We start from the raw sequence: 19,231 nt of genomic DNA, 5'->3' as shown, positions 1-19,231 counted from the left end.
CAACAAAGGCATGTTCAGAAATTTGCCTAAGTCATTTATTTCTGTTATGTTACATAATTGACTGACATTGTTTTTAGTATGTCAGTAGTCATCTTTTTTTTATATAACATTTTTGAGTGAAATTATCAAAAAATATCATAGTTAATTATTGGTGAATTGTTTTGTGTCTCTTGAAAAACCTGAAAAAATGACATAGGCAATTATTTTAGGAAGGTGTTGATGTGATAACAATGCGTAGTGGGCAGTGGAATAACTTTTAGTTTCCGTTTGTGGTGACTGCTGACTGAGATAAGGGATAAGATTAAATAAATCCTGGAACTTAGCCTGGTCTGGAGCAGGCTAGCTCCACAGAATAAATCTCCATGGTAACTTATATCAAAACATATCCTGCTATCCACTATCCTACTTTTGTGCAACCGGATCAAGGATAAATTAATCCAGGATAACCAAGATATCCCGGCTTAATCCCTTATCCTAGTTTTGTGCAACAGGCCCCAGAACTCAAACAGGACTTAAATACACAAGAACTAATCATCAAACAAGACACACCTGGGGAAGGGGCTGGAGCACAAGACAGGAGAACACAGAGGATAGGCTGAGGGAAACACTGGGAGGGATCAGAACAATCAGGGATGATTAACAGACACAGGACAGGTGTGGCACTGGGAGGAGCAAACAAGACACAGGTGAAATCACTAAAAGAACCAGGCAAAAGAAACACAGGAAACAGATACAAACAAAACCATGACAGAAACACATGAAACAGAACCAAACAAAACACAAGCAACACGAAACCATGACAGTTAAGTACATAACTCCACATGTGTTCATTCATAGTTTTGATGCCTTCAGTGAGAATCTACAATGTAAATAGTCATGAAAATAAAGAAAACGCATTGAATGAGAAGGTGTGTCTAAACTTTTGGCCTGTACTGTATATAGCTTCTAGCCTCTAGTATCTAGCCTTTTTTGCGCAAATATATTTATTATAATCAGTTTGAAACGATAATTTAAATATCATGAAATGGTACATAACACTGCAATTAACTTTATTTTGAAAAATGAACACCAGAGTCATCACCCAACTGTTTGATTACTGTCTGCAGCGCGCTCGCAGAGGGGGAGAAAACGGCAAGAGAACGGTACCTAGGCAAGATTAAATTTAATCCAGTTTTTTGTCCAAGCCTGTGAAAACGACCCTAATGTTTTCGTTAATGTTAACACTGTAGGGACTATAATTTCCGCGATCACGAAAAAACATTCCAACAACTTCACCGGCACCGTATAAGTCCAAAAGGCAGAGAAACTTTCCAGGCTACAGCTGCGCACTGACATAGATTGTGTAACAAAGCGAAGAGGTGCCACTCGGCTCACGACTCACTGGCTAACAGCAGCACACTGGCTTAGCTTGTCTATTCAGAGAAGAGGTATCACTTCGGCTTATTTTTCAATCTGTGTTGTCACATGCATACTACTGCTCATTCATTGGTAGCTGAATTGTTAGGTCTGTTTGATAAGTAATTTACATTAAAAAAAAATTAATAATTTTATATATTTTTAAATGGTGAAGCCCTCTCCCACAGTTTCAAAAAATCCTAGAGGAAACCCTGCTGTGCCTGACAATCTGTGTGGTTTTGGTGACGTGTGCGCACTGCCCCCTGTCAGCCAAACTTCCACTACACCGGCCCCACAGCGCCTTGCGCCGCAAGTAGACCTGGTTTCAGATGGCAAGCTTTTGGCGCACCTCGGCGAAGCCTTTTGGCACAAAAATGTCACTGCGCCAAGCTGAATCTGTCGACACCTCCCCCTGCTGCAACACCACTCCCACCTCTGCGCATCTCGGTCTGCGAAAATATGAAACTGTGCGCCCCTCGGGTTGTGCTGGTCCAAAATAGCTCTGCGCGGGGTGCGCCTCACTGCACCACCCTGCGCTGCGCAGGGAAAATAGAGCCCTACATGTTCACACATCATTAAAAAGTGCAGTCTGACCTGAGAGTCTTCAGTCTGCAGTTTGGACTCTCCAGTCCAGCAGACAGCAGCTCCACTCCTGAATCCTGCAGCCAGTGGTTCTCACTCAGGTCCAGCTCTGTCAGATGGGGGTTGGACTTCAGAGCCGAGGCCAGAGAAGCACAGCTGCTCTCTGACAACACGCAGCTCCTCAATCTGAATAAAGAATAAAATACGTGGCTATAATTTCCAGTGTTCTGGATATTTATCAGTCAGAGATTTTTCAAAATATTCAAAAAGGCAGGACAAACCAATGAAATAGTGATTATAACTATTATATTAATAATAATACTGATAAAACTAATTTATATTTACATTACACCTTTAAAGCAAAGTTCCAAAGTGCTTTACAAAACCATCAGAGTAAATGAAAAGATAAAGATAACACCTGAAATGAAAAGACTTCAAAATATTAAAAAAATAATAATAAAATAAACAGACAATGAAAGCAAGAAATGATAAAAGGTCCAAAATGATTCAAATTCAGTGCTAAATACGGTAGACGTGAAAACAGCCATAGGTACGTCCATAAATAACAAATGAATGGCTCAGTGAAAAGTCCTCAGATGCCTTCAGTCTACCATCTTCTCAGAGTAAAACTGGAGAACAAGAGCTTCTGCATCACATGACACCAGCACCCAGTCTCTGGACCAATCAGGGCCAAAGTTATGAGCATTTCAAAAGACTGACCAGGTGGTGGCAGTAGAGGTGGGCCCATCAATATATTGATATAATATGGATACTGTGATATGAGATCAGATATCATGTGGGATTTGGGATACGGTAATATCTTCTGGCATCAGTGTTGTCCTCTCCTGCTTTTAAAGGCTGCATTACAGTAAAGGGATGCAGTTTTCTCAACTTATTAGACGCTCCTCGCTGCTCTGTTATTGGCCTCAGCCTGCTTGCTCATCATATCCATATTACTAATGACTGTTTAGCACTAATTTACACTTTCATGAAAGCACTAACAGTCATCCTGGACAGCAGGTGGAAACTGTCTCCACCTTTAAGTTTCTGGGCATGCACATCTCAGCTGACCTCCCCTGGACCCCAAACACCAAGGCCCTAGTAAAGAAGGCTCAGCAGCGGCTTCACTTCCTCCGTGTCCTGAGGAAAAACAACCTGGACCAGAAGCTGCTGCTGGCCTTCTATCGCTCGTCGGTGGAGAGCGTCCTGATGTACGGTCTGAATGTGTGGTACTCAGGCTCCACAGCTGAGGACAAAACCACGGTGCAGAGGGTCATTAAAACTGCCCAGAAGATCATCGGCCACCTTCTGCCCACCCTGGAACAAATGTCCACATCCTGCTGCCTCAGGAAGATCAAGGCCATCACAGGAGACCCCACACAACTTTCTGCTCAGATCACCAATAGTGTGTTTCCGCCATATTTTCGCCGTAATTCGCACGCAGCCAGCCACAATGGATGCTTGGCTGATCAAAAGGATAAAGACACTACTACCCAACAAGAGAACAATCTATATCTTTTTGAGATGGCTATTTTACCTATTCAAGATGAAGTAATGTGGAAATGGCACTAAAAATGGCCAGAAATGGCAATTTATGTACAAGTTCGCTCTTGTGATTTATAGATAAAGCCTACATTGTGATTTGGGTCGCAGTGGTTTGTCATTTTTAAAAAATGGGTCCCCAGAAAAAAAGTTTGGGAAACACTGCTCTATACGTTCTGTGGAATTACCACAAGAAATATCAGATTCCCACAGACGGAGGTCATTTGGACCTCTGCATGTTGAAATAATGTACAATATCATGGGATTAGATTAGTGGATATAAAAGCATGCTTGTGATGAAAATACCGTTAACAACAATGGCTGCTTTAGCAGTATTAGAAGGCAGTGCCGGTTTTCCTAATGTAATCGGAGCTATTGACTGCACACACACATTGCTATAAAAGCGCCATCACAGGTAAATTTGTTTATGTCCACAGGAAGGAAGGAATAGTAACATGGAGGGGCGCAAGGGAGTAATTTGGCCTAGGGCGCCAACATAGGCAGAGGCGCCACTGGCACCAGGGCTCAGTCCTGATTACAGTGACCGGTGTTCGAATCCGACCTCAGGTCCTTTGCTGCATATCATCCCCTCTCTCCCCCCTGTCTATCTCTACTGTGACTATCAAATAAAGCAGAAATGCCAAAAAAAAAGAATAAACCCATGTGTAAAGTCTAAAATGTCTTAATCAGCCTCACCTTTTCCCCGGCGCACTTCTGCATTCGTTTACAACAATAGTGTGTGATCCGTGTAAGTGGTGTATAAAATTAAGAAGCAATTGCAAATGAATGCACATCTTACCTGGGAGGCCATTTGGCCCAGCAACATTTGATTTCAACCATATAAAAGAAGCAATCACAGATCACACAGCATTGACAGCCCCACACACACTCTCCCGCTCACTCCTCTTGTGTTTCGTGTTTCGTGCCTAACAGGACATTTTTGCACGGCTCCACTTCAGTGAGGAGCGTCTCTAATTCACATTCCGTGAAATTTCTCTTTTTTCCATCTTATTCATGTTGAGGTTGTAGTTTTCTGATCATGCAGAGGGGAATCTCAGGTGCCTGGCTCATTTAAACATGATTTGCATATTTAAATGAGGGCGTGGTCAGGGAGGGGTCGGACAGATTCATACATCAGGATGTTTTTGTGTGTACGACATTTTCTAGATTTAAGCGTCTGCTATTTTTCAGCAGGAAATCCACACAAGTCTTTGCACATGAGGCCCCAGCTCTTTTTGATAGAAGTCATGTGGCACTCTCGAGTTTCAAACACACAAAAACACTCAAATCTAAAATAAGAATTAAAGCTGCAAGCAGCGTTGGATGGGCCCTCGCCCCACCGTGCACGTCGGGGACGGCGCGCGTGTCGAAACGCAGACAATTCGTCCATTTGTGCCAATTTTAAGGGTATTTTTCACTGCTTTTATTTTGAAAGAGTTTTGGGCTTTCATTTTGAAAGGCCCAGGATGTCCTAGTGTGTGCTTCACATCAGTACTGGCAGCTGTGGCATGATCACACCAAAATGCAGGCAGACAGAAATCCTCATTCAATCCAATGGGGAAATCCATAAAACCCACCCCTGTTTGAGGTGTCACAGCTCGGTCACCGTTTGAGCTACAGACTTGATTCAAAGTTTAAACGAGTCACGAGACTCGGATGTATAAAACTCCCTTTACTTGATGTTGCTATCTTTTACCGTTTTTGAGTTATGGCAGTTTTAGTTTGAGAGTGTTTTCTGCTCCCTCTGAGCTCTCACAATGGGTGTGTATTGCGCATTCCTGAGGCAGCTAGAGTGAGTCACATGTCCAGGCAGAGTGCAGAGCAGAGCACACCAGAGTCAAAAATGTTTGAAAACTCTTCACAGCTCCCACAAACTTCGTCCAATCCACATCAAAACTACATATTTTTGTAGGAATTTTTGTCCTCTTTCCATCTGCATAGTTTTCAAAGCCGTCAGACTTTTACTTTAGACTCCAGGGGCCTAATTAGTGCCAAGTGTCAGCCTCTTCACACCAGAGTCCATGGGAAAAAATGAGGTTTTGGCTCTGGCCACTCCGACTTTGAGGGCTTATAAAATCCAAACTAATCAAGTAATGACGAAATCCCAAATAACTTGTTAATAACTTGTTCAGCACTGTGTCCTCTGTCATTTGTCAAATTTTCAAGCCGCTGCCATTTACGCCCTCAGAGGAGATAGATTTTGTTCAAAGCGAAATTTTGGGCGACAACGTGACTTTCAAACACAAATTGTGGATTTCCTGTTGACTTTAGGTCGGGGGTGTCAGCACGTGAATTGTAGGGCTTGATGAGACCTACATTTCGGCGTTGGTTTGGTGTTTCTATCACATTCCTGTGGGCCGCAGCAGCTGCCTTTGTGTCCCTAGGTGCCGCTGCCGAGCCCGTTTTTGCACTTAGGGGGTCCATTTGTCCATTTTATCAAATTTTTCGCCAGACCTGATGTACGTGCCGAATTTGGTGAGTTTTTGAGCATGTTTAGGGGGTCAAATTAAGGTTTACTTTGACGTAATAATAATAAGAAGAATGAAACGGAGCAATAACAATAGGGCTTCGCGCTGTTCCAGCGCTCGGGCCCTAATAAGATTTCTCTCTCTCTCCTGACACATGAGACGGTTGTTAGTTACTTGTCAAGCCTCACAAAGCACACATGCATCCATGATACAGAATTTGACCAACCATCCTCACAAAAACTAAAAGAACCAGCAGCCCCAACTTTACAAAAGCACAACATATACTTCACAGCAACATCAGCCTTATAAAGATTTAGTGCGACTATATGATTAAAAAAAATATCCATATATTTATGTCATCATTAAAAAGTGCAGTCTGACCTGAGAGTCTTCAGTCTGCAGTTTGGACTCTCCAGTCCAGCAGACAGCAGCTTCACTCCTGAATCCTGCAGCTGGTTCTCACTCAGGTCCAGCTCTGTCAGATGGGGGTTGGACTTCAGAGCCGAGGCCAGAGAAGCACAGCTGCTCTCTGTCAACCAGCAGTCACTCAATCTGAAGAAAGAATAAAATATGTAGCTATAATTTCCAGTGTTTTGGATATTTATCAGTCAGAGAATTTTTCAAAATATTCAAAAAGGCAGGACAAACCAGTGAAATAGTTATTATAACAAGTATATTAATAATAATACCGATAATACTAATTTATATTTACATTACACCTTTGAAGCAAAGTTCCAAAGTGCTTTACGAAACCATCAGAGTAAATGAAAAGATAAAGATAACACCTGAACTGAAAAGACTCCAAAATATTAAAAAAAAACACAAATAAACAGATAGTGAAAGCAAGAAATGATAAAAGGTCCAAAATAATTCAAATTCAGTGCTACATACGGTAGACGTGAAAACAGCCATAGGTACGTCCATAAATAACAAATGAATGGCTCAGTGAAAAGTCCTCAGATGCCTTCAGTCTACCATCTTCTCAGAGTAAAACTGGAGAACAAGAGCTTCTGCATCACATGACACCAGCACCCAGTCTCTGGACCAATCAGGGCCAAAGTTAAGAGCATTTCAAAAGACTGACCAGGTGGTGGCAGTAGAGGTGGCCCATCAATATATTGATTTAATATGGATACAGTGATATGAGATCAGATATCATGTGGATTTGGGATATGGTAATATCTTGTGGCATCAGTGTTGTCCTCTCCTGCTTTTAAAGGCTGCATTACAGTAAAGGGATGCAGTTTTCTCAACTTATTAGACGCTCCTCGCTGCTCTGTTATTGGCCTCAGCCTGCTCGTTCATCATATCCATATTACTAATGACTGTTTAGCACTAATTTACACTTTCATGAAAGCACTAACAGTCATCCTAACAATATCCTCACAATATGGATATCACGGTATTCAGTCAAAAACATGGTGACAGTCGACTGTGTTCATATGGCTCAGTCTGAGGGACTAGAGACAGAAAATATCCTGAAATATACAAAATGTTCATTTGGCGTGGTCGTCTGTCAGCCTGCAGAGTTTAAACAAAGTTTTGCATGGGAAGTAGCTGAGCTGTGAAAAAGTGTGTGAAGATGATCAAAATAATAATCAATGAAAAACAAGAGGTCCTAAAGGTTTAGCTGAGGTTCAGAACAGTTACAAGACAACAGTTACCATGAGGGAATGTGATCAGGATGGGAAAAGTTGGACATAACAACTCCATCCCATCATGCCTAATCTGTGAAAGATACCAGAATGCACTGATATGCCCACATGGGATTTTAGTCCCTGATGATTCATCAAAGAAAATATTGGAATCCTTTGTGAATCCATAGTTGGACCAAGACCTTGATGATGGTGTCCTCTATATGTTCTGTGGAATTACCACAAGAAATATCAGATTCCCACAGACGGAGGCCATTTGGACCCCTGCATGTTGAAATAATATACAATATCATCACTGAAGTTCAGTTTTTCATTTCAACACACAAGGATTGTGTGAAAATAGTTTGTTGGAGCCATTTTAAGGGTCGCCTGAGTGGCGCTGTGGGGAAACCATATAAGGGGATTTAAGGTGCCCACTAATTGGCCAGGTGTGGCGCACAGGGAGCATATTACTTTTTGACCGCAGGCTGGCAGTGGTTGGTTTTGAGTTATTGTTTGACCGTTATGTTTATTATTTGTCAAGTATTAAACGGATTGACATATCCAACTTTATGTTCACTGCATGAAGCGTTATTTGTTTTTTAAACTCATTGGAACGAGTCAGTGAAGACGAGCCTGAGAAGACATCAAAAACAACACCGGAGCCGCGAGTGCTTAACATGCAAACGGTGCGTCATCACAGTTTTACAACAATTTGAGAAGTAAGCCTGTAAAACTCCTGTTCAGCTAACAGAATATTACATGTTCACACATCATTAAAAAGTGCAGTCTGACCTGAGAGTCTCCAGTCTGCAGTTTGCACTCTCCAGTCCAGCAGACAGCAGCTTCACTCCTGAATCCTGCAGCTGGTTCTTACTCAGGTCCAGCTCTGTCAGATGGGGGTTGGACTTCAGAGCCGAGGCCAGAGAAGCACAGCTGCTCTCTGACAACCTGCAGCTCCTCAAACTGAATAAAGAATAAAATATGTAGCTATAATTTCCAGTGTTCTGGATATTTATCAGTCAGAGAATTTTTCAAAATATTCAAAAAGGCAGGACAAACCAGTGAAATAGTTATTATAACAAGTATATTAATAATAATACCGATAATACTAATTTATATTTATATTACACCTTTAAAGCAAAGTTCCAAAGTGCTTTACGAAACCATCAGAGTAAATGAAAAGATAAAGATAACACCTGAACTGAAAAGACTCCAAAATATTAAAAAAAAACACAAATAAACAGATAGTGAAAGCAAGAAATGATAAAAGGTCCAAAATAATTCAAATTCAGTGCTACATACGGTAGACGTGAAAACAGCCATAGGTACGTCCATAAATAACAAATGAATGGCTCAGTGAAAAGTCCTCAGATGCCTTCAGTCTACCATCTTCTCAGAGTAAAACTGGAGAACAAGAGCTTCTGCATCACATGACACCAGCACCCAGTCTCTGGACCAATCAGGGCCAAAGTTATGAGCATTTCAAAAGACTGACCAGGTGGTGGCAGTAGAGGTGGCCCATCAATATATTGATTTAATATGGATACAGTGATATGAGATCAGATATCATGTGGATTTGGGATATGGTAATATCTTCTGGCATCAGTGTTGTCCTCTCCTGCTTTTAAAGGCTGCATTACAGTAAAGGGATGCAGTTTTCTCAACTTATTAGACGCTCCTCTCTGCTCTGTTATTGGCCTCAGCCTGCTCGCTCATCATATCCATATTACTAATGACTGTTTAGCACTAATTTACACTTTCATGAAAGCACTAACAGTCATCCTAACAATATCCTCACAATATGGATATCACGGTATTCAGTCAAAAACATGGTGACAGTCGACTGTGTTCATTTGGCTCAGTCTGAGGGACTAGAGACAGAAAATATCCTGAAATATACAAAATGTTCATTTGGCGTGGTCGTCTGTCAGTCTGCAGAGTTTAAACAAAGTTTTGCATGGGAAGTAGCTGAGCTGTGAAAAAGTGTGTGAAGATGATCAAAATAATAATCAATGAAAAACAAGAGGTCCTAAAGGTTTAGCTGAGGTTCAGAACAGTTACAAGACAACAGTTACCATGAGGGAATGTGATCAGGATGGGAAAAGTTGGACATATCAACTCCATCCCATCATGCCTAATCTGTGAAAGATACCAGAATGCACTGATATGCCCACATGGGATTTTAGTCCCTGATGATTCATCAAAGAAAATATTGGAATCCTTTGTGAATCCATAGTTGGACCAAGACCTTGATGATGGTGTCCTCTATATGTTCTGTGGAATTACCACAAGAAATATCAGATTCCCACAGACGGAGGCCATTTGGACCCCTGCATGTTGAAATAATATACAATATCATCACTGAAGTTCAGTTTTTCATTTCAACACACAAGGATTGTGTGAAAATAGTTTGTTGGAGCCATTTTAAGGGTCGCCTGAGTGGCGCTGTGGGGAAACCATATAAGGGGATTTAAGGTGCCCACTAATTGGCCAGGTGTGGCGCACAGGGAGCATATTACTTTTTGACCGCAGGCTGGCAGTGGTTGGTTTTGAGTTATTGTTTGACCGTTATGTTTATTATTTGTCAAGTATTAAACGGATTGACATATCCAACTTTATGTTCACTGCATGAAGCGTTATTTGTTTTTTAAACTCATTGGAACGAGTCAGTGAAGACGAGCCTGAGAAGACATCAAAAACAACACCGGAGCCGCGAGTGCTTAACATGCAAACGGTGCGTCATCACAGTTTTACAACAATTTGAGAAGTAAGCCTGTAAAACTCCTGTTCAGCTAACAGAATATTACATGTTCACACATCATTAAAAAGTGCAGTCTGACCTGAGAGTCTCCAGTCTGCAGTTTGCACTCTCCAGTCCAGCAGACAGCAGCTTCACTCCTGAATCCTGCAGCTGGTTCTTACTCAGGTCCAGCTCTGTCAGATGGGGGTTGGACTTCAGAGCCGAGGCCAGAGAAGAACAGCTGCTCTCTGACAACCTGCAGCTCCTCAATCTGAATAAAGAATAAAATATGTAGCTATAATTTCCAGTGTTCTGGATATTTATCAGTCAGAGAATTTTTCAAAATATTCAAAAAGGCAGGACAAACCAGTGAAATAGTTATTATAACAAGTATATTAATAATAATACCGATAATACTAATTTATATTTACATTACACCTTTAAAGCAAAGTTCCAAAGTGCTTTACGAAACCATCAGAGTAAATGAAAAGATAAAGATAACACCTGAACTGAAAAGACTCCAAAATATTAAAAAAAAAAACACAAATAAAGAGATAGTGAAAGCAAGAAATGATAAAAGGTCCAAAATAATTCAAATTCAGTGCTACATACGGTAGACGTGAAAACAGCCATAGGTACGTCCATAAATAACAAATGAATGGCTCAGTGAAAAGTCCTCAGATGCCTTCAGTCTACCATCTTCTCAGAGTAAAACTGGAGAACAAGAGCTTCTGCATCACATGACACCAGCACCCAGTCTCTGGACCAATCAGGGCCAAAGTTATGAGCATTTCAAAAGACTGACCAGGTGGTGGCAGTAGAGGTGGCCCATCAATATATTGATTTAATATGGATACAGTGATATGAGATCAGATATCATGTGGATTTGGGATATGGTGATATCTTGTGGCATCAGTGTTGTCCTCTCCTGCTTTTAAAGGCTGCATTACAGTAAAGGGATGCAGTTTTCTCAACTTATTAGACGCTCCTCTCTGCTCTGTTATTGGCCTCAGCCTGCTCGTTCATCATATCCATATTACTAATGACTGTTTAGCACTAATTTACACTTTCATGAAAGCACTAACAGTCATCCTAACAATATCCTCACAATATGGATATCACGGTATTCAGTCAAAAACACGGTGACAGTCGACTGTGTTCATTTGGCTCAGTCTGAGGGACTAGAGACAGAAAATATCCTGAAATATACAAAATGTTCATTTGGCGTGGTCGTCTGTCAGCCTGCAGAGTTTAAACAAAGTTTTGCATGGGAAGTAGCTGAGCTGTGAAAAAGTGTGTGAAGATGATCAAAATAATAATCAATAAAAAACAAGAGGTCCTAAAGGTTTAGCTGAGGTTCAGAACAGTTACAAGACAACAGTTACCATGAGGGAATGTGATCAGGATGGGAAAAGTTGGACATATCAACTCCATCCCATCATGCCTAATCTGTGAAAGATACCAGAATGCACTGATATGCCCACATGGGATTTTAGTCCCTGATGATTCATCAAAGAAAATATTGGAATCCTTTGTGAATCCATAGTTGGACCAAGACCTTGATGATGGTGTCCTCTATATGTTCTGTGGAATTACCACAAGAAATATCAGATTCCCACAGACGGAGGCCATTTGGACCCCTGCATGTTGAAATAATATACAATATCATCACTGAAGTTCAGTTTTTCATTTCAACACACAAGGATTGTGTGAAAATAGTTTGTTGGAGCCATTTTAAGGGTCGCCTGAGTGGCGCTGTGGGGAAACCATATAAGGGGATTTAAGGTGCCCACTAATTGGCCAGGTGTGGCGCACAGGGAGCATATTACTTTTTGACCGCAGGCTGGCAGTGGTTGGTTTTGAGTTATTGTTTGACCGTTATGTTTATTATTTGTCAAGTATTAAACGGATTGACATATCCAACTTTATGTTCACTGCATGAAGCGTTATTTGTTTTTTAAACTCACTGGAACGAGTCAGTGAAGACGAGCCTGAGAAGACATCAAAAACAACACCGGAGCCGCGAGTGCTTAACATGCAAACGGTGCGTCATCACAGTTTTACAACAATTTGAGAAGTAAGCCTGTAAAACTCCTGTTCAGCTAACAGAATATTACATGTTCACAGATCATTAAAAAGTGCAGTCTGACCTGAGAGTCTTCAGTCTGCAGTTTGGACTCTCCAGTCCAGCAGACAGCAGCTTCACTCCTGAACCCTGCAGCTGGTTCTCACTCAGGTCCAGCTCTGTCAGATGGGGGTTGGACTTCAGAGCCGAGGCCAGAGAAGCACAGCTGCTCTCTGACAACCTGCAGCTCCTCAAACTGAATAAAGAATAAAATATGTAGCTATAATTTCCAGTGTTCTGGATATTTATCAGTCAGAGAATTTTTCAAAATATTCAAAAAGGCAGGACAAACCAATGAAGTAGTTATTATAACAATAATAATAATAATAATAATGATAATAATAATAATATTAATAATAAAAATAATAATTTATATTGACATTACACCTTTGAAGCAAAGTTCCAAAGTGCTTTACAAAACCATCAGAGTAAATGAAAAGATAAAGATAACACCTGAAATGAAAAGACTTCAAAATATTAAAAAAATAATCATAAAATAAACAGACAATGAAAGCAAGAAATGCTAAAAGGTCCAAAATGATTCAAATTCAGTGCTACATACGGTAGACGTGAAAACAGCCATAGGTACGTCCATAAATAACAAATGAATGGCTCAGTGAAAAGTCCTCAGATGCCTTCAGTCTACCATCTTCTCAGAGTAAAACTGGAGAACAAGAGCTTCTGCATCACATGACACCAGCACCCAGTCTCTTGACCAATCAGGGCCAAAGTTATGAGCATTTCAAAAGACTGACCAGGTGATGGCAGTAGAGGTGGGCCCATCAATATATTGATATAATATGGATACAGTGATATGAGATCAGATATCATGTGGGATTTGGGATATGGTAATATCTTCTGGCATCAGTGTTGTCCTCTCCTGCTTTTAAAGGCTGCATTACAGTAAAGGGATGCAGTTTTCTCAACTTATTAGACGCTCCTCGCTGCTCTGTTATTGGCCTCAGCCTGCTCGCTCATCATATCCATATTACTAATGACTGTTGAGCACTAATTTACACTTTCATGAAAGAACTAACAGTCATCCTAACAATATCCTCGCAATATGGATATCACGGTATTCAGTCAAAAACATGGTGACAGTCGACTGTGTTCATTTGGCTCAGTCTGAGGGACTAGAGACAGAAAATATCCTGAAAGATACAAAATGTTCATTTGGCGTGGTCGTCTGTCAGCCTGCAGAGTTTAAACAAAGTTTTGCATGGGAAGCAGGTGAGCTGCGAAAAAGTGTGTGAAGATGATCAAAATAATAATCAATGAAAAACAAGATGTCCTAAAGGTTTAGATGAGGTTCAGAACAGTTACAAGACAACAGTTACCATGAGGGAATGTGATCAGGATGGGAAAAGTTGGACATAACAACTCCATCCCATCATGCCTAATCTGTGAAAGATACCAGAATGCACTGATATGCCCACATGGGATTTTTGTCCCTGATGATTCATCAAAGAAAATATTGGAATCCTTTGTGAATCCATAGTTGGACTAAGACCTCGATGATGGTGTCCTCTATACGTTCTGTGGAATTACCACAAGAAATATCAGATTCCTGCAGACGGAGGCCATTTGGACCCCTGCATGTTGAAATAATGTACAATATCATGGGATTAGATTAGTGGATATAAAAGCATGTGCAAATTGATGAAAATACCGTTCACAACAATGGCTGCTTTAGCAGTATTAGAAGACAGTGCCGGTTTTCCTAATGTAATCGGAGCTATTGACTGCACACACACATTGCTATAAAAGCGCCATCACAGGTAAATTTGTTTATGTCAACAAGAAGGAAGGAGTAGTAACATGGAGGGGCGCAAGGCAGTAATTTGGCCTAGGGCGCCAACATAGGCAGAGGCGCCACTGGCACCAGGGCTCAGTCCTGATCACAGCGACCGGTGTTCGAATCCGACCTCAGGTCCTTTGCTGCATATCATCCCCTCTCTCTCCCCTGTCTATCTCTACTGTGACTATCAAATAAAGCAGAAATGCCAAAAAAAAAAAGAATAAACCCATGTGTAAAGTGTAAAATGTCTTAGGGTGCTTTCAGACCTGTCCCGTTTGGAGCCGTTGTTCCGAAACAGGGAGCGTTTCGCCCTAAAGATCGGTTCGTTTGGACATATGTGAACACAGCAATCGCGCTCGGATGCGGGACAAAACAAGCGGGCCGAGATCGCCTAGAAGAGGTGGTCTCGGCTCGATTCCATTCGAGCCCTGGAGCGGTTCGTTTGCAGTGAGAACATAATCGACACAGCAACCGACAGAACTCACTCAGAACTGTGGTTCAGCCGGCGTCAGAGCCCATCTTCGTCGGCAATTCCTTGTCGCGGCCCGTCTTTTTCTCAGTAGATGCAGTATATTTTCCCTGCGCAGTCTTGATTCCCGGTAGAACGGGATGTTTTCCTCCGTTACAGAACACCGGTACATTCAGTAGCGGTTTTAGGCATGGGCGAAGCGGGCATTTTTTTTCATGTCATGTGGGGGGTGGCACAAGCGCAAAAAAAGAAAAAAAAACATCAGCGCCGCTCACCTGTCAGATCCGGCAGACCTGACCAGGTGGGCGCAGTACCGGCTGGTGCCGCGGCCGGCCCGCCTGATGCCGACCGGTGCCGCGGCCGGTGGCTTTTTATTCAAACAAGGTTTTGTCCATATAAAAAGTAGGTAGGAGTAGTAACACGAAAGGGCGCAAGGCAGTAATTTCGCCTAGGGCGGCAACATGGGCAGAACCGCCACTGGGTACATTAACCACAGAAACACAGAGAAACAAACACGCTGAAGATGCTCCATGGTTTTTGTTTTTTCCGGGGTAAGAACGGAAGAGGAAACTTCTTCTTTCGGGGTAATTTCTGACCAATGAGAGAACAGCTGGTTCGCGCATGGCATTTGTTTACAGCTTTGAACCGCTACAGACGGTTACCCTGTGAACACAAACGCCCCAAACGAAAAACGAAACAACTGTATCGATTTAGCCCCTGAATCGGAACAAAGCAAACGGCCCACAGGTCTGAAAGCACCCTCAATCAGCCTCACCTTTTCCCCGGCGCACTTCTGCATTCATTTACAACAACAGTGTGTGATCCGTGTAAGTGGTGTATAAAATTAAGAAGCAATTAATGAACAAGCAATTAATGAATGCACATCTTACCCGGGAGGCCATTCGGCCCAGCAACATTTGATTTCAACCATATAAAAGAAGCAATCACAGATCACACAGCACTGACAGCCCCACACACACTCTCCTGCTCACTCCTCTTGTGTTTCGTGTTTCGTGCCTAACAGGACATTTTTGCGCGTCTCCACTTCAGTGAGGAGCGTCTCTAATTCACATTCCGTGAAATTTCTCTTTTTCCATCTTATTCATGTTGAGGTTGTAGTTTTCTGATCATGCAGAGGGGAATCTCAGGTGCCTGGCTCATTTAAATATGATTTGCATATTTAAATAGGGGCGTGGTCAGGGAGGGGTCGGTTTCTCTAACATGTGCGCTCAATTCCACGTTGATTCGGATATTCAAAGGAAATGTGCTTGGATTCATGTGTACGCACAGATTCATACATCTGGATGTTTTTGTGTGTACGATGTTTTCTGGATTTAAGCGTCCGCCATGTTTCAGTAGGAAATCCACGCAAGTCTTTGTACACGAGGCCCCAGCTCTTTTTGATAGAAGTCATGTGGCTCTTGACAGAACCTGAGGGCTCTATTTTCGCAGACCAGGCGAGGCGGAGGCGCAGCGCAGCTGCGCTGCGCCAACTGGGTGTGACCAAGTGGATTTTGCTATTTTGGAACTACTGCGCCGTTCCTCCTACCGGCGCAAGGGAGGAGAGAAGGCGTGGAGTGGGTTTGACACAGCCGATTCACTTTAAACCAATCAAATGAGCCCCTGTCCTCGCCTTTAAAATGCGCTGGGTGAAGGCGTAATGAACGTTCACACAATTGACATGGAGAAAGAGAGCAGCTGCAACACACACTAAGGACAAAGAGACCAGTCTTGGCTGCTGGAATGTTGCTGGAGCTACCTGCCATCCATCTATCCATCCATCCATCCATCCATGCATCTATCCTTAAATTCGTCTTCCTGAGTCCCCTGTCTTTCCATTACCTACCTGCCTCGCATCTCTCTTTTCTCCAGCTCTGTCACCATCTGTTAAAGTTATTGATTTTTACAAGCAAATATAAATTTAACTGTGAAGCCCCCATTTTTAATGAATGTTTTTACATCAAAGGATAATCCTCGCCATATTCATATAAATACATGTTTGTTTTGCAACTTTTGACTCCATCACTTACTGATGCAACACACTAGAGATTAAAACAAAACCCGGTTCATGAAAGCTTTTACATTTGCTGTTCTAAACGCCCAGAGTCTGGCAAGGAACCGATACATTTTACATTTTCGATTTGTGTGGAATCAGGGTTTCCACTAGAAAAAAAGATTGGCACCGGACAACGTGACTGGCAGGTTTTCAATTTACCGGACAAATGTTTGAAATCCCGGTCAAATATTATCTGAATTTATTGAGCTTAAAATTATATGCAGGCTACATAAGAATGATATCAAGGCATGTCAATTTATAGCGTAATATTTTTATTGAAAAGTAGGCTATATCAAATAAAATGAGTGCCGTCAATTGACTCAAGTGCGTAACGTCTAAAATAAATAAATAAATAAATAAATATTGCAAAAGCCTGTGCTCTTTTAACATGAACATTGCACACAATTGCAAACAAATGCAACTACAATTTGCAAAACAAAAAAACTGGCTCATATCATTTTAATAACGCGGCGTGCTGCCAACTTGAAATCAAATAGATGCAATAAAAACTAAATTCAGCAGCTGAATTAAAATCAAAAGTCTCAAGTGTCTCTCCGCAACTTGCAATGCGCATCAGTCTTGTGATCTTGTTCTCCCCCAGGCGACTTCGCTGCGCTGTTTTGATCCGGTTCTGCAGAGAAAAACCTCTCTCTCTCTCTCTCTCTCTCTCTCTGGTACACTGGAGACAGGGATCACGCAGGCTATTTTTTTAAAATAAATAAATAAATAAATAAATAAAATTACGTGAAAATTGACTGTTTTAATAAAATTCAAATTGTGTTTAGAGGGAATATTTTCACCGGGCATTTAAAAATTACCGGACTTTGGCTGATTTTAGGCTACCAGTCATAGTCCGGTGATTACCGGATAACGGAAACCCAGTGTGGAATATTTATATATATGGAAGAAGAACAGTGTAGTTAACACGAGCAGCGCCAGACACCATGACTGGAAAAAAGACATCACTGTACTGGACACATTGTTTGACTGACAGGTGATCAGGTTGGGTTTCCATTACGCTGCCAAACGGTGCCAATCTCCTTTGATCGGACATCAGTTGTGTCGGGACAGTCGATATGGGGATACATTTATGTGCTGATTGAGATTATAGCATTGAATTGTGTTTTTTGTGGGTATTTATTGCATTGTTACTGTGCCTGACAATCTGTGAGGTTGTGGTGACGTGTGCGCACTGTGCGCCTGTCAGCCAAACTTCCACTACACCGGCCCCCCTGCGCCTTGCGCCTAAAGTAGACCTGGTTTCAGATGGCGAGCTTTTGGCGCACCTCGGCGAAGCCTTTTGGCACAAAAATGTCACTGCGCCAGGTTGAATCTGTCGGCACCTCCCCCTGCTGCGCCGCCACTCCCGTCTCGGCGAACCTCGGTCTGGGAAAATAAGAAATTGTGCGCCCCACGGGTTGCGCTGGTCGAAAATAGCTTTGCGCAGGGTGCGCCTCACTGCGCCACCCTGCGCTGCACCGGGAAAATAAAGCCCTGAGTTTCAAACACACAAAAACACTCCAATCTAAATTAAGAATAAGGTTTCTCTCTCTCTCACAAAGCACGCATGCATCCATGATACAGAACCTGACCAACCATCCTCACAAAAACTGAAAGAACCAGCAGCCCCGACTTTAAAAAAGCACAACATATACTTCACAGCAATATCAGCCTTATAGACATTTAGTGCTACTATATGATTCAAACAACATCCATATTTTTATGGATATCATCCTAACAATATCCTCACAATATCGATATCAAGGTATTCAAAAACACGGTGACAGTCGACTGTGTTCATTAATTACCACAATAAATACCACATTAGATATTAGATTCCCACAGACGGAGGCCATTTGGACTCCTGCATGTTGAAATAATGTACAATATCATCACTCAAGTTCACAGTTTTTCATTTCAACATACAAAGATTGTGTGAAAATACAGTTTGACAACAATTTGAGATGTAAGCCTGTAAAACTCCTGTTCAACTAACAGAATATTACATGTTCACACATCATTAAAAAGTGCAGTCTGACCTGAGAGTCTTCAGGCTGCAGTTTGGACTCTCCAGTCCAGCAGACAGCAACTTCACTCCTGAACCCTGCAGCTGGTTCTCACTCAGGTCCAGCTCTGTCAGATGGGAGTTGGACTTCAGAGCCGAGGCCAGAGAAGCACAGCAGCTCTCTGACAACCCACAGCCATTCAGTCTGAATGAAGAATAAAATATGTAGCTATAATTTCCAGTGTTTTGGATATTTATCAGTCAGAGATCTTTCAAAATATTCAAAAAAGGCAGGACAAACCAATGAAAAAGTTATTATAACAAATATATTAATAATAATACTGATAATACTAATTTATATTGACATTACACCTTTGAAGCAAAGTTCCAAAGTGCTTTACAAAACCATCAGAG

The 19,231-nt window shown here is 41.8% G+C and overlaps 1 protein-coding gene across 1 annotated transcript in view; it reads right to left on the bottom strand.

Annotated features, from left to right (window-relative positions):
* The window catches only part of LOC115369193 (NACHT, LRR and PYD domains-containing protein 12-like), a gene marked incomplete at its 3' end in the record, with an annotated part of 79,965 nt that overhangs the window by 11,937 nt on the left and 48,797 nt on the right, over nt 1–19,231 (bottom strand). The window contains exons 9-14 of the mRNA XM_030065761.1: nt 18,852–19,022; nt 12,515–12,685; nt 10,465–10,635; nt 8,417–8,587; nt 6,369–6,539; nt 1,990–2,163 (exon numbers count right to left, since the gene is read on the bottom strand). Of these exons, the coding sequence (XP_029921621.1) occupies nt 1,990–2,163; nt 6,369–6,539; nt 8,417–8,587; nt 10,465–10,635; nt 12,515–12,685; nt 18,852–19,022 (1,029 nt within the window). The remainder of the gene's footprint in view (nt 1–1,989; nt 2,164–6,368; nt 6,540–8,416; nt 8,588–10,464; nt 10,636–12,514; nt 12,686–18,851; nt 19,023–19,231) is intronic.

This window comes from Myripristis murdjan, chromosome 12 (genome assembly GCF_902150065.1).
Source record: "Myripristis murdjan chromosome 12, fMyrMur1.1, whole genome shotgun sequence".
Lineage (NCBI taxonomy): Eukaryota > Metazoa > Chordata > Actinopteri > Holocentriformes > Holocentridae > Myripristis > Myripristis murdjan.
This window is presented reverse-complemented; position numbering and strand designations above follow the sequence as displayed.